This window comes from Penicillium nucicola (assembly GCF_028828085.1).
Source record: "Penicillium nucicola strain IBT 29836 chromosome Unknown utg000006l, whole genome shotgun sequence".
NCBI lineage: Eukaryota > Fungi > Ascomycota > Eurotiomycetes > Eurotiales > Aspergillaceae > Penicillium > Penicillium nucicola.
Window position 1 is genome coordinate 2464837 of NW_026643130.1, and position 17039 is coordinate 2481875.

Sequence of the window (17039 nt, forward strand, 5' to 3'; positions counted from 1 at the left end):
TTTCTTTCTTTCTGGTGGATTATGCTCCGGGTGGTGCTCTTACTTAGTTTCTTGGAGTAGACCCTAATATCCGAAGTTCCCCTTTCTTCGCGACTTCTGACCCGCCCCCCTCTTCTTGATCAACACACCGAGATCCGGAACATCTACCGACAACATGGATTTTGAGGCGCTGAAGGATCAATGGAGTGATGTCGAGGACCGCGATGGAATCAGACTCAGCTGGAATACCTTCCCGAGCACTCGTATGGTTCGTGATATCGGCCCTGGAGCCTTCACCGCATCATCCACTAAGACTTGATATAGGAAGCATCTCGCCTGGTCGTTCCTATTGCCGCCGTGTACACACCTTTGAAGGAGAAGTCCGACAACCCCCTGCTCCAGTATGAGCCCGTCACTTGCAAGCAGCCCTGTCGAGCTGTGTTGAACCCATATGCGTACGTACAGGCCATTACCCCGGATTGAATTCGGAACTGACCGTAGGCTAGCACTGTCGATGTTCGCGCACGAATCTGGATCTGTCCTTTCTGTCTCTCTCGCAATCCTCTTCCCCCGCACTACAAGGATATCACGGAGAACACGATACCTCCCGAACTTCACCCGCAGAGCACAACCATCGAGTACCAATTGGCACGGCCGGCCCCCGCTCCCCCGATCTTCGTCTTTGTCGTCGATACTTGTCAAGAGGATGACAGCTTGCAGGCCGTGAAAGACTCGCTCATTATGAGCTTGTCTCTCCTCCCGCCCAATGCGCTGGTTGGTCTGATTACTTTTGGTACAATGGTAGGACAGCAATCTTTACACGGGAGGTGGCATTTCATTGACTTCGTTTAGGCCCAAGTTCACGAGCTCGGTTATACCGAATGCGCCAAGTCATACGTCTTCCGAGGCAGCAAGGAATACACCGCAAAGCAGGTTCAGGAGATGCTGGGCTTGGCCGGTGGCGTGCGCCCTGGTGTTCCTCAGCAGCAACCCGCCCGTCCTCCCCTCGGCCCGGCTGCGCGCTTCCTCATGCCCGTCCAGCAGGCTGAATTCCAGATCACCAATGTTCTCGAGCAATTGCAGCGTGATCCCTGGCCCGTGGCCAACGACAAGCGTCCCCTACGCTGCACTGGTGTCGCACTGAGCGTTGCTGTTGGTCTGCTTGAGACCTCCTTCCAGAATGCCGGAGCCCGCATCATGGCTTTCACCAGCGGTGCTGCCACCGAAGGCCCTGGTCACGTTGTTTCGCCTGAGCTGAAGGAGCCCATTCGTTCTCACCACGACATCGACCGGGACAATATCAAATACTACAAGAAGGCTGTTAAGGTAAGTTTCAAATTCGCTGGTCTATCCGATATCCTGCTAACTGGAGTGTAGTTCTATGACACACTTGCCAAGCGGGCTGCCAACAACGGCCACATTGTCGATATCTTCGCCGGTTGTCTCGATCAAGTTGGTCTCTTGGAAATGAAGAATCTCTCCAACTACACCGGAGGTCACATGCTTCTTACCGATAGCTTCACATCTTCACAATTCAAGCAATCATTCGTGCGCGTGTTCGACAAGGATGCCAACGACAACCTCTTGATGGGCTTCAACGCATCTCTTGAGGTTCTCACAACCAAGGAGCTCAAGGTCACTGGTCTCATCGGTCATGCTATCTCTTTGAACAAGAAGTCCAGCTCCGTTGGCGAGACAGAGTGCGGTATCGGTAACACATGCGCTTGGAAGATGTGTGGAATCGATCCATCTTCCAGCTATGGTATTTACTTCGAGATTGCCAACCAGGGCGGTCCTGCTGCCGTGCAGCCTGGTCCCCAGCGCGGTATGATGCAGTTCTTGACATATTACCAGCACTCCTCTGGCCACTACCATCTGCGGGTCACTACCACTGCTCGCCCTCTGAGCGGACCTGCTGGTGACCCAACCCTCGCACAATCCTTCGACCAGGAGGCTGCTGCCGTTCTCATGGCCCGTATCGCAGTCTTCAAGGCCGAGGTTGATGACGGTCCTGATGTCCTCCGCTGGGTTGATCGTATGTTGATCAGACTCTGCTCTCGCTTTGCCGATTATCGCAAGGATGACCCAACATCATTCAGATTGGAGAAGAACTTCACTCTTTACCCACAGTTCATGTTCCATCTTCGGCGAAGCCAGTTCCTGCAGGTGTTCAACAACTCACCTGACGAGACGGCTTTCTACCGTCATGTGTTGAACCACGAAGATGCCGGTGATTCTCTTGTCATGATCCAACCTACCCTCGACTCATACTCCTTGGAGGTCGAGGGTGGTGCCCAACCCGTACTTCTGGACTCCGCTTCTATCCAGCCTGCACACATCCTTCTCCTCGACACCTTCTTCCACATTCTCATCTTCCACGGTGAGACCATTGCTGAATGGCGGAAAGCGGGTTACCAGGACCAGGAAGGTTACGAAAACCTCAAGTTGCTCCTCGAGCAGCCTAAGGAGGACGCTAGGGTTTGTTTCGCCTCTTCCAAACTTTTGTCTCATACAACTAACTTGTGCCTTACAGGATCTCATTTCTGACCGATTCCCTCTGCCGCGTTTCATTGTCTGCGATGCTGGTGGCTCTCAAGCCCGTTTCTTGCTGTCCAAGCTGAACCCGTCGACTACCCACACCACGGGTGGATACGGTGGGGGTGTGTCGTCTCAGACCATCTTCACTGACGACGTGTCCCTGCAGACATTTATGGACCACCTGATGAAGTGAGTGGCCCGTTTATAGCTTGTGTGGATCTCGACTAACCTTTCATAGGCTTGCTGTATCCGGAACCAGCTAAGTATGATGAGACATGGCCATGAGAGCAAAGGGCGGTCGTAGACCCTCGGGTCTTGTGTATCTTTAGCGGTGATTTGATTCCTTTGACGCGGTGTAGTAGATTGAATGGATTGATACCATGACAAAAGACCTGCGTTTTTAATCCTTGAGCTCTTTTACAGTAGAATCGTATGGTAGCTATCCATAGTAAGTTATAGTGTCTCCACCAACAGAATACCCAAAGAGGCAAACAGCTCTCGATATTGGTCACGTGGGTAGGTCATGCCCTGATCGCCAAATTGGGCCACTCGCTTAGTTGGTCGGTAGAGTGGGTCCCGCTAGCACGCCGGGCCTTCAAGTCAATTTCTCGCGCTCTTCCCCTTTCTCTTTTGTAACCATCCTCTTCGACAACCAAGGAAGATCGACTACCTTTCGCACTCGCCATGCGTAAGTATCATCAACTTGGGTTTCTGCTTTATGGCGACTAACATTCCCTCGTGGTCTAGCTCCCAAGTTCGACCCCAATGAGGTGAAGATCATGTATGTGAAGATTTCTCCTCGCTCGAAGATTTTACCCATTCAAATGCTAATATGTTTCCAATAGCCACCTGCGTGTGACTGGTGGTGAGGTCGGTGCCCAGTCCGCTCTGGCCCCCAAGATCGGTCCCCTCGGTCTGTCTCCCAAGAAGATTGGTGAAGATATCGCCAAGAACACTGGCGACTGGAAGGGTATCCGTGTCACCGTCCGCTTGACCATCCAGAACCGTCAGGCCGCCGTCTCCGTCGTTCCCTCCGCCTCTTCCCTGGTTATCAAGGCCCTCAAGGAGCCTCCCCGTGACCGCAAGAAGGAGAAGAACATCAAGCACTCCAAGTCCGTGACTCTCGACGAGATCATCGACATGGCCCGTGTTATGCGTGAGCGTTCCATGGCCAAGGAGCTCCGCGGTACCGTCCTCGAGATCCTCGGTACTGCCTTCTCCGTCGGCTGCCAGGTCGACGGTCGCAGCCCCAAGGACGTCTCCGACGACGTCAAGGCTGGCGAGATTGACAGTAAGTTAATTCTTTTGGTTGCGAGCTGAAACAACACTAACCGCTTTCAGTTCCCGAGGAATAAATTATTTCACTCCCGAGTGTCAAAAAAAGAGGTGGCCTATTTGATTTCTATGGCGTGCACTCTTAATGATGAGATGCTAGTTGCAGAATACGAATGGTTTCTCAAACCAAAAATGTTCATGAGTCATGACCCTTGATACCTTTTCATAATTCTCTGCGAGTTTTCAATTGGACAAATGGAATCAGCTCGCTGCTTGTTCTTCCGGTTGTATCTCTCCACTTTCCTTGTTTTTTTTTATGTTTTTTTTTTTCTCGTTTCCCTTTCATTATTCTCTTGCATTCCTCCACGCTCTGAGAATGGTGGAAGGCTGCCCGGCGTCGCCGACAGTCTCCTTCAATGGAAACCCCCACAACACTCTGGCCCTTACCGTTCTTTCTCCACGGAGTTTGATCATATCACGACGTGGTATGTGGCTTATTTTAAGTGGGGAAGATTGAATTCGGTCCCATTACTCATCGCGGTACACTTGGAGTTCGCTCCGTGGGTGCAGTGATCCATCATACGGGTCTACATCTCTCAAGATGCAAGATACTTGCTTTCGTAGACGTAGTCAATAGACAGATCGACTCTCTTACCAGAAAAAATGAAATTGCCTGAAATCCATGCACAACTCTATTTCTTCCTCTGTCATCTATCAACTGTCCATGCTATTCCCTGATGAAGATCGCATGTTAATGCAGGTATTCATTGAAGGGCTGGTATAGTTCAGACTTTTCAGTGCTCTCAGCCATACTGTGCCCTGTCTATTCCCTATTATACCTCCGTATTGAACTTTGATCACCTCAACTCGATTGATCTATCAAGGGGAAATCATCACACTGTCGATCGCGGGCCAACTGAATCTGCTGCAGATCTTGTTTGTGTTATGCCCACCACGGAAGAGTTGAGCTCCAGGGCCCAGATAGGGTGCTTAGTCAGTCTCTCTTCTCTCCAGGCCTGCAAGTTAGCTGTCACATGACCCCGCTCACGTCCTGCGTAATCCTGCGCCTGAGCGCCCTCAGAGCCCATGGATTTAGCTGCATATGCATAAGCAGGGCTGCGCCCGGCACTGCCGCACAACGGTTTCTATTTGCAGGACTGGGACACCTGAGAGTGTGACAAACACCACTGAAAGACGGTCAACCCAATCGTGACGGGTTTGATTGGCGAGGCGCGGCAAGGGATCTCCCGTAGTGTCCAAGCTGCTCGGGGTTGCCTACAGGACAGGACCGTCTACAGTACGTCGTGATTGACATGGCTAGTGATGGCGATGGCAATCATGGGCCATGTTGTATCACTTGTTGGTCGGGTCACTTTTCAGGTTGGAAATCCATTCTGTGTCGATGGAGTCGATGGAGTCGATGTATCATGGCAGAGACTTGATGACTACTGGATTATATATATCCAGGCCTAGATTGGGATCTGAAACCGCCTCCAAAAACACCACAAACCGCCTCGAGCCACGTCCATTGAACGCCCTTGCGATTTGTTGTCTCCCGTCTTTGTTTCTGGACTGGGAGCTACGTGGCTCATCGGTGTAAGACGGGTCATTCTACACTGTTGTCGAGGCCGATGTCTACAGTAATATAAAGTGCAATTTCAATTTCTTTTTTTTTTCCTTCTCCACCGGTAATCCGCCCCTGATAAGACGATGTTCGTGCTCATCCACTTGTGGAGTGCAGATCGCTTTGATTTTCGTGTGTTCTCGCTCCTGGTTGGTGCGGTCTGCTGCGGCCATGGAACAAGTGCCTTGGGATAACTGGGACGGGGGAGTAGGTGGATATGGATCTCTGTCTCTGTCTCTGTTGTTGTTGTTGTTGTTTTTGTTATGTAGTATCTCATACTGTAGACTCCCTCACTGAGCAACTCTGATTGACTCTTCTGTTTGATTTCTGTACGACCCGACTCGCATCCATACAGGAACGTCGTGCAGGCCATGCAGGAAGAGGGTGTGTCGATCTCGACTGGGGGCCGTGACGGTGACTTGCGACCGTGTACTTCCAGTGGGCTTTCATATGAGGATCTGCAATAGTTAAAGTCCAGGTATTCGGACTGTACGAATCAACGGGGATCATCGCCCTCCCTTGCTAACCCCAGAATCCCGGGTTAGGAAAAAGATCAGAGATGCATGAAGCGGCAGGGGGGGGGGCTATTTCCAGTAGTCAGGATGGAGAGGAGAGGCAACGAGAAAGAAATGCGATAGGTGTATAGTGAAGAGAGTCGAGAGTCGAGAGTCGAGAGGAGAGAGGAGAAGATCAAGCCAAGATATCGAAGAGACGATGGAGCCCCGAATGGATCCCCGATCCACCAGGGCGTCTTTGGAGGGCCAAGAAGAGGCCGTTGGTGGTGGGTCGGTGACAAGTCGAGTAAGACTGTGATCTGTTCATGGCCTGAATAGTGAAGAGTAGTTGTAGTCAGAATAGCCATACTCAGAATACCAACCACCGAAAGAACTGTTCGATCTCATCTGAACATCCCCTAAACCGCTGGACTTCATTTACTCCGACTTTCACTTTGACTTTGGACTTGCACTTCCCCACCCCCGAACCCACTGCCCTTTTCAGCTTCAACTTGCTTCTTTTCTGCGGTCTCTCTCTCTCTCTTTCTTCTCTTTCTTCTCTCTCTCTCTCCTCTCTTCCCCTCTCACGATCACCTTCCATCATTCATTATCCCCTGTCCATTTCTCGCCAAGCTCGTGGATTATTGGACCGCTTCGGGAATTGGAACATTCTGTCTCCCCTTGCGTCGGGTCCCTTTCCACCTGTCCTTCGCAAATGACGTGAAAGTGGCTGCTCATCTGGAACGCTGGCATCACATAATGAGGCATCGGAAACGCTTCAAGGATGATAGTTGAATGTCCAGTTTGACGTGTTAAGTCATTTGGCTGTGCCCGCGGCCTCGAGGTATTCCCTCTCAAGACCGTGAAGATGATTCCAACCGTCGCGCCGTTCCCCACCGTCCAACCGCACCACCGCACACACCATTATCCGACTCAGGATGGCTCGCAGCCCATGTATGAAGCGAGCGACAATCTGCCCTTTCGCACCAACCCCTCCAAAGCCTTCTGGAATCCCATCTCGCGATCGCGCCTTCAGCTCCCCCACCCAGTGCAACGTCTCGATGCCCGCGATGCCTCCGGCGCGACCTCCACCGCCAATCTGGGAGAGCATGCCCTACGACGGAAGACTCCCAGTGGAACCTTGGCCGCGGGGTACGATGGGACCCCAGGAGATACCACAATCCAGCCAGCCTCCAAGCACATCTTGGTCTCACCGATGGAATCCGGCCAATTTCTATTCCAGGCTGGGATGCAGCCCGAAAATTGGCTGCCCATGGTAGACCAGTCTGCCTCCAAACACATGAACTTTCCGCCAGTCTTCAAAAATGACGGCAATGCGTTGCCTGGCGAAGTCATTCAAGATGCAAACGGGACGAGCTGGGTTCGCCCGGTCAACTATCCTCCAGGCGTGGACTCGGTCCTAAACCAGAGTTTACCGTTGTATGGGAATCAGCGCATCCTCCTACAGAACGGGGCATATGTGCCCACAGTCCTCCCGGCAACTTTACAGTCATGTCTGGGACCAACCGCTTCGGCGGGCAGTGGTCCTTATGGACCGTATTGGCCTGATGGGGTGTATATTCCTTACCGTCCTGCTGCCTTCCGTGATGCACGTTATGAATCTCCGACTCCCTTTGCAAAGCAGCTGAACCCCACGGGTCAGCCTTTCTATGACCTGAACCAGCCGGTATTTAACCAACCCCAGGTGCCCTTGGACAGTCGTCCAGATCCAGGACTGGCGTGGGGTCAATCGATGCCGGGATTACCTCAGGACCCTCTCATGAAAACGCATTTCCCTCCACGTCACTCCGATCAGCTACCTTTCCACGCCCGAGTCAATCGACCTGTATCAGCATTTCCCCCGCAAGCGCCACAGCCTCTGAACGATCCTGTCGCCTGGAACAATCGCCCGTCGACACACGGGTTTCAACAGCCAGGACCTGTGGTAGCAGCGAATGTGGAATTCAAAGAGAAGGTGCTGTCTTGGGCACATGGGGTCTATGTAGATCTCCTTGCAAATATCCATCAAGCCCGTCGCAACAGCATCTCCAACGGCACTGCGGACTCTCACCCCCGATTTCAAAAACCTGTCATTTATCCCAAACCTCCTCGCCAACCCGGCCTTGATTTCTCTCAACCTACTCCCCCAGATCTTACCCGCCATAATAGTTACCCCGCTAGTCAATATGATCTTCAACGACAGAAACCGCATATCATGGGCAACGCCAGACCACATGATGCGACGCAAATACCCATACCCCGTGCTCACACTCGACGCCCATCTTTGAATCAATTCGCCCACAGCAGAGGGTCTGATACTCAAATGCTCGGTCTGCGCGACACTGGCCGTCCCATAGGGGTATCTCCATTCACTCGAGCCTGTGGCTCACTGTTCAACGAAGGATCACCGGGATCCAATGCCGCATCCGCCCTGGACATGCTATCCCATCTCTGTGCAGAAAGCCGATGGGAATGGATCGATGGAATGCTCCTCGGAGGCTGCCTAGCATATGGCTTAGGTGACTATCACAAAGCCACTCGATGGTACTCCAGAATCATCGCCCGTGACTCAACGTGAGTTTATCAACGCTTTGGTTGACAATCAATATTAACAATTCGCAGACACGTAGAAGCGATCTCCAACCTCGCCGCAACCCTTTTGGCACTTGATCAACGAGAGGAAGCCCTGCGAAACTGGTTGCGGGCTGTCAAGTTACGCCCGAGCTTCTTCGAAGCCGTCGAACATTTAATCGGCTTACTATGCAGCAGCCACCGAGGCAAGGAAGCCGTCAACATCATTGACTTTGTTCAGAACTCTCTTCGTCACCCTAAGGATGGCGATTGCTTCAAGACGGACGAACATGCCAGCGAGCCTGAAAGTGATGCCGAGAGCAATGTGTCTGATGTCTGCATGTATGACAAAGCATCGTTCGAATATGACGATGACATGGGACGTACTCAGGGCTTTGAGCCTGGCTCACCAGATGCTAAGCCCATTGGTTTCGCAACCAGTGGATATGCAATTCCTGGTTCGGATAATGGGCGAATGCTAGCCTTGATTCATGCCAAAGGAAACATGCTCTATGCTCTCGGTGATAATGCCGGTGCTGCGTCTGCATTCGAGGATGCAGTCCTCATCGCTGCTGGTCGAAGACGCCATGGTATCCAGAGCCTTATCAAGCAGATTTTTGCTGCTTTCTCCGGTAGTCCCAGTGGGTATCCTCAAACCGAGCATGAGTCCAAGGAAAGCATCCTACTTTACCCTGATAGAGCATTGAAAACCGCCAAGCTAGTTTTTGAAGCCGGTGGCATGCCGCCGGGGCTTCAATTTGTGGCCGAAGGTATGGCTCGCAATGCGGCCATGTCAACCACCAGCAACTCTCTTCTTTCATTGGCAAAGATCTACCAGGATGGCATGTCCAACGTCTCGGCAGGAGCTCCTAGGTCTGCGCCTGGTGTGCGGGACATTTTGGCCCTTTACTACCTATCCCTCTCTCTTCAACCCAGTCCATCTACCGCTAATAATGTTGGCATTCTACTGGCTGGTATTCACAACAACCCACCAGCCAGAGGCTTGGTCCGACCGAATGGGGAGAGCCAACACCCCGAAATTCCTGGCGTGGCCCCTGGTAGTGGGATTTCCCTAGCGCTGGCCTACTACAACTACGGCTTGCATCTTGATGCACGACATGCCCATCTTTACACCAACCTCGGAAGTCTTCTCAAAGATATCGGTCAGCTTCAGGCCGCTATCAAGATGTATGAGCAAGCTGTTCAGTGCGACAGCAATTTTGACATTGCCTTGGCAAATCTAGCCAATGCTGTTAAGGATGCTGGAAAGATCAATGATGCCATCTCATACTACAAACGCGCCGTCAAAGTTAACCCTGACTTTGCCGAGGCTGTTTGCGGGTTGGCAAATGCTCTGAACTCCGTCTGCAACTGGGTCGGTCGTGGTGGTGTCTCCAACACTCGTGGCTTCCGCGACCGCTGGCACGTAGATGAAAAGGGAATGCTTCGGGATTCTCTAAGCTCTGACACAGGATCTGGATGGATCAAAAGGGTTGTCGACATTGTCGATCGGCAACTCAAAGAAGGCGAATATTGGGGCCGTGGCTTGTTGACTACAGCCACAGCAGAGCAGCTGTGTCAACAGATGGCTCCAGCCTTGGATTCCAGCCGTTTCGCCTCCAGTCAACGAAGCTCCTTGGAAAAGCTCTTCCAGTCTTGGGCTGGGCAGAAATGGGAAGGATCCCGCATTGTTCGGCTTATTGAGCGAGCTATTCGGTCTCTCACTTGGCAATGGTACCAGGATCGTTATGTCTATGGTAAAGACTACCCTCCTTCAAAGTACCGTCGACCTCAACTTCCCGGCGCACTTACTGCTCCAAGTGCTCCTACTGTTTTGCCTTTCCATACGTTCACCTGTCCCCTGACAGCCAAGCAAATTCGACAGATCTCTCAGCGGAATGGTCTGCGCATTTCGACGTCAACTTTGCGACTTCCATGGCTTCCTCCTACCGTCTTCCCACCACCTTCTCCGCCGAGCCCACATCTTCGTGTTGGATATGTGTCGTCCGACTTTAATAACCATCCTCTTGCACATTTGATGCAGTCGGTTTTTGGACTGCACAACCCCTCTCGAGTTAGGTCATACTGCTATGCTACCACTCCCAGTGACAAATCAGTGCATCGTCACCAGATCGAGAAGGAATCATCTGTCTTCCATGATGCAAGTGGATGGTCGGTTAACCGAATCGTCCAGCAGATTATCGAGGATGGTATTCATATTCTGGTCAACTTGAACGGCTACACTCGAGGAGCTCGTAATGAGGTCTTTGCAGCGCGCCCGGCCCCCATTCACATGTCATTTATGGGCTTTGCGGGCACCCTCGGTGCTGAGTGGTGTGATTACATTCTTGCCGACACTCTTTCCATTCCTCCTGAGACTTTGAGCCCTGGACGTCGTACGACACGCATTGAGGAGCGCGTCTTGGAAGAGGATAATGGCGAGGAGCTAGAGGATTGGGTCTATGGAGAGAAGATTGTCTTCACTCGTGATACTTTCTTTTGCTGTGATCACCGGCAGAGTGCCCCAGATGCCGGCGAAAAGCATGTATCCTGGGAAGAAGAACAAGCGCGGCGGTGGAAGATGCGCAAGGAACTGTTTCCCAATTTGAGCGATGACACAATCATCCTCGGTAATTTCAATCAGCTCTACAAGGTATGTCATAGTTATACTCCGTTCGCCCCCCTGACCTCAACTCACTGTCTCCAGATTGAACCCACAACGTTCCGAACATGGCTGCGCATCCTCGCGCGCATCCCCAATGCTGTCCTCTGGCTTCTCCGCTTCCCAGACCTAGGCGAGCAAAATCTCCGCGACATCGCCAAAGCCTGGGCTGGCGAAGAAACGGCCTCCCGAATAATTTTCACCGACGTTGCACCCAAGAATACTCACATCGCCCGAGCAAAGATCCTAGACCTGTTTCTTGATACCCCCGAATGCAACGCCCACACCACCGCCACCGACGTCCTCTGGAGTGGCACCCCGCTGCTCACCCTCCCACGCTACAAGTACAAGATGTGTTCGCGCATGGCGAGCAGCATTCTCAGCAGCGCCCTTCCGAAATCCGAGGCTGGTCAGCACGCGCGCGATGATCTGATCGCTTGCTCTGTTGAGGATTATGAGAATAAAGCTATTCGGCTTTGTATGGATCTGCACTATCCTTCCACTGGCGAGGGTCGCGGTCGTCTCGCGGAGCTCCGACAGATGCTCTTCCGAGAGCGGTATCAGAATAAGCTCTTTGACACGGCGCGCTGGGTGCGCGACCTCGAAGGTGCCTATGAGGCAGTGTGGACACAATGGGTCAATGGCGAAGAAGGCGATATCTGGTTATGAAGTGCACAGCGATTTATACCCCTTGAGCGATTTACTTTTTCTTTGTCTTGTCTTCTGTTTCTTTTTTTTTTTTTTCTATCTGACTTTTATTTGATCTCATTCTCTTGCATCTGGTAACATCTAACCTTTCCATATCTCTTTCTATCTCTGGGTTTTGGGTTTCATCTATGTAATGGAATGGGGGGATTATCTACTGGTACATGTGGTGTTTGGATCTGATCTTATTTTGACGTTGCTTTTATACCATTGGGAATTTATGTAAAGAGTCTCTCCTTGCGATTGTGGTGGCTGCCTCTTCCCTTCCTATTCTTGGACTAGATTTCTTTCTGTGTATATGGTACTACTGAGTAGCCTTGTGCTGAATATACCGAAAGCCATAGTGTCTTCACCCTAACCCCTGGGTTGTTTCTCCTCATCTTGTCTCAATTTTCATCCCTGTCGCAAATATATGCCCATGGTCATCGTCGGCCGGCCATGCCACGCCTTCTCGTTTCAACGGTAGGACTCGGTCCAAACTATATTCACCAGTATTGAATACTCAGCCACATCGATAGTCGCCATGCTACATGCAGGCTGAAATCTCACAGCTCACAGCTCACAGCACGCCCACGCCTACCCTGCCCCCCCTTGTCTCGGTCTGCACCACAGTTCCAAAGTCGAACATGGAACATGTATCAAGTGTCCACTTTACTCTATCTGAGATACCGTACCTGTCTTGATCCTCAGCTACCCACCCTGATACAACGTTACTGGTACAGGGACAGGTACAGGTACAGGCCCATACTGCCAGGGCCATTTCATTGTGTGCAGAACCGAGCTGACCCGACCTGGACCGAACTAAACCGACATGCACCATCCCAACGGCAACCCCTGCCAATCCGTCCATGCTCTGGGAACCACTGGACTGTTTCTGTCACGCCTTCTTCAATCCGAGACTGTACTGTACTGTACCTTGCTGAGACGGCCCTGTTGAGTTTGGGATTCTGGTCCTACGGTATTCTGCTTTCCAAACTTATCTTTTCTATCCGTTCCGTGGTTACAGCCTTGGAAGAAGAGTATCGCTCGTCTCGTCTCAGCGATACCATTAAGAATAAACCCCCTGAATATAGAGATCGGCGCTAGCTCAATACTCTACTGTATCTGATATATGATATATTCAAGCGCGATACTGCAGAGTTGCCACACGACCATTTAATCAGCTAGTCTAAAGTCTAGACTAGAACTACACTACACTACACCATACTTTACTACTGTATACTACACTACTGTCAGTAAACCAACCCCGACAAGCCACCCCAGTCCATAAGACACGCATGACCATCATTGAACGTCAACATCAGCTCCAGAGGATATCTGCATGCACACGCGCACGCACGCACATCCATCGGTTCTATTGCATATCCCTTGCGCCGTGGCTAATACCGTTAAGATACAGGGCAACAGTCAAATGACCCAGTTCTGTACAGCTGGTAACTGAGCTGGTAGCTGGTAATGTTAGTAGATAGCAAGCAGTCCTGCAAGGGGATGCGATCACAACCAGTTCAGTCCCACGGGCAATCTCACATGGCTTCAATCTTCTCTGCTGTGTGTATTATACTGTACAGTGCTGTACAGGATGTCATGTCCATCTTTATATTTATGTTTATGTTACTGTATGTTTATATTCATCTTGGGCTCGGAGTCAGGCTCGGGGACCTGGGTATGTGCATTGCCGACTTTATTAGGCTCTGCTTCACTTGCAGTACAGTCCTACTGTACTCTGTACTGTACAGGAGAGGAGAGGAGAGCATCGTGGGCTGGGGGACTGGGCTGCAGGTTTCCAGGCGAGATTTTGTCCACATGGTTGTCCACGAGTGTCGGGGATTTAATCGGCTTTGCTTCTTTGCTTTTGCTTCTTTGTTTGCATTGGGGGTTTGGTTGGGTTGGGAGTTCAGGTTTCCTTTTCGGAGTACTGTACAGTGGGATGTGAATTTGATATGATTATCTTGGTCTGTTGGGGTGGGAAAGGGTGGAAAAGGGTGTTGTGCATACTTGATCTGAGCAAGGAAACTTGCTTTATTCTTTATTGTTTACTCTTTACTATTTACTCTCTATTATTTACTACCGTTATACTGTACAGTATAGTAATAGTAATATATATATATAACCGACTCCCTTGCTTCTGTCTCAGCCATGTCAGCCCGTTCGCTTCACACCCGTTTCTCCCACGAGAAACCTGCGCTCCACTCACCATTGCCACCCCATGTGTAGTGTCAGATTCAGTTCTGGTTCCTGTTTCCCGTTCTGTACCCAAAGTGGATAGGTTAGGCCTGTGGCCTTGTCGGTTATGCGCTGCTGTGACTGGTGTGGCGCGAGTGGGGTGTCAGCCACGGGTGGACGGCGTTGGACCGGTCGATTAGCCGCTGTCTTGGGCGGTTTGGCGGTTGGGTTTAGAGTTTATTGTTTATTGTTGTTCATGTTCTTGTTCTTGCATCCATGGAGGGTTAGTGGAGGGTTGGTGGCGGGTTGGTGGAGGGTTGGTGATAGATCCTGGTGATACCAGGCTACTGTATAGTGAACATAGAAAAAGTCCACGAGTTCGGAATTTGGCCGAGTTGTATTGTCTTATCCACTACTCCGTAATGGCTGAAGCCTTCCCGATGTAGCTGAGATAGGCGAAGTACGAGTCTGTGAATAGTCTCTAGTATAGCCTCACGTGGCTGATCATGAATCCGGATTACACGACCGCGGAACCCAGAAATTGGATATTATATGATCCATTATTCTCTACTGTATGACAGTCGATTCTAGACATAATCCTGTCAATATTGGACACCAGCTCGCAATTAAAAACCCAATTCGGACATGGTCCAGCCTCAACCGGGGAGGCCGTTAATACACAAGCCCTAAGTCGCCCGTCACCAGTCTCACCTTCTCCCCCCCCCTGAGCCTCAAAAAAGGGGCCAGATTCCACCTCCAAAAGCCACAATGGCCTTTCTACACAAAGGCCGACAAAAGCCTTGAACAGTCGGAGAGTGGAGAGCCCAAAACCGAAAAAAACCGAAACCTGAAACTAGAAAACGTGACCAAAATTTGCGACCGGTTTCCACCTCGTCACGGCCCCCAAAACTGACGTTTGAACCGGTTGCGATTTACCTTTTGCATCGTATACCGTTTACCTCTTTGAACAGGCAGGATCCCATCCGATCTCTCCACCCATGCACAGGATCCCCAGTACCGGGATTCTACTGAGTTGGAGTTGAAGGATCAGTTGGTCTCCTCCGTACTGTACTGTACATGACATTCAAAGCGAACTGCCATCGTGGGGCTTCGTTCCCACCGGACTCGCTTTCGCTTAATAGGGCGGGATATAGATTAACTGTGGCCTTGGGGGAATAGAGTATAAGCTTGGATCGACGTATTCCACGGAAATAATAATATAATACTATAAAAATATAAATAATATAATATAATAAATAAAGAATAAAGAATATACGGTAATAAATATGACAGCGGCACAGCTTGACCCAAACGGGTTCCCACAGATCGGGCACCATGGGAGTGGTCCCCGAATCTGAAGCCCGAGAGAGTCCCACCAATAACGGGGCTATTGGGGTTCCTATTTCAATGTCTATGTGTTCCATGTCCAACATGTCACAACTGGGACTACCGAGGACAGTAAGTCCATGAGACACGTGACGGGACAGGGGAATCCGTATACACGCTGTAGCTCAGCGAGTTTAGCAGTTTAGCAGTTCAGCAAGTTCAGCAAGTTCAGCGATTGTAGCTCAGCTATTCCGTCCTGTACACTGTACAGTAGCTCAGTCCCACTCAAGCTGGAGCTGTCACCGTCTTGATCCAAGCTCGATGCTCTAAACCACCATTGCTTCATCCCCCGTGCATGGACTACGATCAGCGCTGATCCCTGCAGGTCGACCAGGATTTATCTCAAATACTTGCCGTGTCTCTGATTGGCAAACAATAGCCGAATCAATAAGCTAAAATCCTGTACACAGCTAAGTGACAGGTCCAATCTCGGGTATACCCTAGTCCCTCAAGGTTGCATCCCAGCAGGACGGGTTCCTTCAGTAACGGTTTTTTTTTGTTTCCCAGAAGTATGGAATTCCGATCTCGACACGAGATGGACCAGATGGACCAGATTGTCCACATGGCCATCCTTCACATCTCTCTTTACGGTCCACCAGTCCACCGTCTACGTGTACCTTGTACAGTCTACTACCAAAGAAGAAAAAGGGGTTCCCCCACTGACTCTATAGATAGTTCGTGTGATCTTTTTAATCTATTTCGAACCGGGGGTGTGTGTGTGTGAGTGTATAGATTAAAAGCCCCCAAGATATTCACGATTTCCCATCCTTACCCTTTTCAGCCCTCGAACCATGACAAATAGCACCGACCAATCAGCGATCTCATGCATGACAAGCGCTGAATCCGCTTGACCTCTTTCCGCAAAAGCAAAAAAAGGTGTGGCTTGCGTTTCAACGGTTTCCACCGGTGGAGATCCGAGCTGCGAGATACCGAATCTGGTAGTCTGGAAACTTCGCACACGTCGATCCCTCCCTCGATCCCCCCCCCCCTTCGATCCCCGATCTCTGATGCATGGTACACCAGTGTTTACAGTACAGTAGGCTGAAAATAGTTCCTTGGGAGGGGTCTCGCACACGGGATATAGATTGCGATGGCTTCGTGCTGAACTGGAGATTCCTCGTTGCATGATTCTGATTGGATCTAGTCCTACACGGTACCAGATCCTCGGGAAGGGATATTCCCCTTCAGACTCTACAGGTAAACGTCACATCGTGGCCCGTGTTGGAGATTACTGTGACAGATGGCAGGTGGCCCATGCGGTATTATTGATTTATTCGGATTGACTATGCATATAGTACTGTATATGGTATATAGTATGTCAGTATGTCAGCATGTTAAGTATAGAGTACAAGTTACAATATCCGTAGATTAGTAGAGTCCAAGTCGACTGTCTGGTTCGAGAGCTGCAAGGCACATCACAGCAACACCAGCGAAGAGAGTCCACTCTGTCGGGTCAGCGAGATGTGGCTTCGGCGTTGCTCGGGGTCGAAGCTTCCTGTCATCGATTTCCCCATACTATTGAAATGGAAATCTCAATTCTGATTTCTCGTTTCTGATTTTCCGATTTTACCTGTGTGTTCGACTGGATCTTCAGATTCAGAATTTGTCAAAACCTCCCACGACTCCACTAGTGGGTCGTCCA

At 50.8% G+C, this 17039-nt stretch overlaps 3 protein-coding genes across 3 annotated transcripts; all 3 read left to right on the forward strand.

Moving 5' to 3' along the window:
• Positions 1 to 154: 154 nt before the first annotated feature.
• On the forward strand, positions 155 to 2780 carry sec23 (GTPase-activating protein SEC23; the record flags this gene model as incomplete). The annotated part of the gene is made up of 7 exons (XM_057129325.1): positions 155 to 247; positions 304 to 434; positions 486 to 780; positions 832 to 1305; positions 1357 to 2457; positions 2513 to 2706; positions 2756 to 2780. The coding sequence occupies 7 exons, from the start codon at positions 155 to 157 to the stop codon at positions 2778 to 2780; spliced, it is 2313 nt and encodes a 770-aa protein (XP_056983881.1).
• A 421-nt stretch (positions 2781 to 3201) lies between these two features.
• N7511_006949 (60S ribosomal protein uL11) lies at positions 3202 to 3872 on the forward strand (the record flags this gene model as incomplete). Its single annotated transcript, XM_057129326.1, has 4 exons — positions 3202 to 3205; positions 3265 to 3298; positions 3363 to 3808; positions 3859 to 3872. 4 exons carry the CDS (start codon positions 3202 to 3204, stop codon positions 3870 to 3872), a joined length of 498 nt encoding a protein of 165 aa, XP_056983882.1.
• Positions 3873 to 6778: 2906 nt separating this feature from the next.
• Positions 6779 to 11812, forward strand: N7511_006950 (uncharacterized protein; the record flags this gene model as incomplete). The annotated part of the gene is made up of 3 exons (XM_057129327.1): positions 6779 to 8484; positions 8533 to 11134; positions 11189 to 11812. The coding sequence occupies 3 exons, from the start codon at positions 6779 to 6781 to the stop codon at positions 11810 to 11812; spliced, it is 4932 nt and encodes a 1643-aa protein (XP_056983883.1).
• Between the last annotated feature and the right edge of the window lie 5227 nt (positions 11813 to 17039).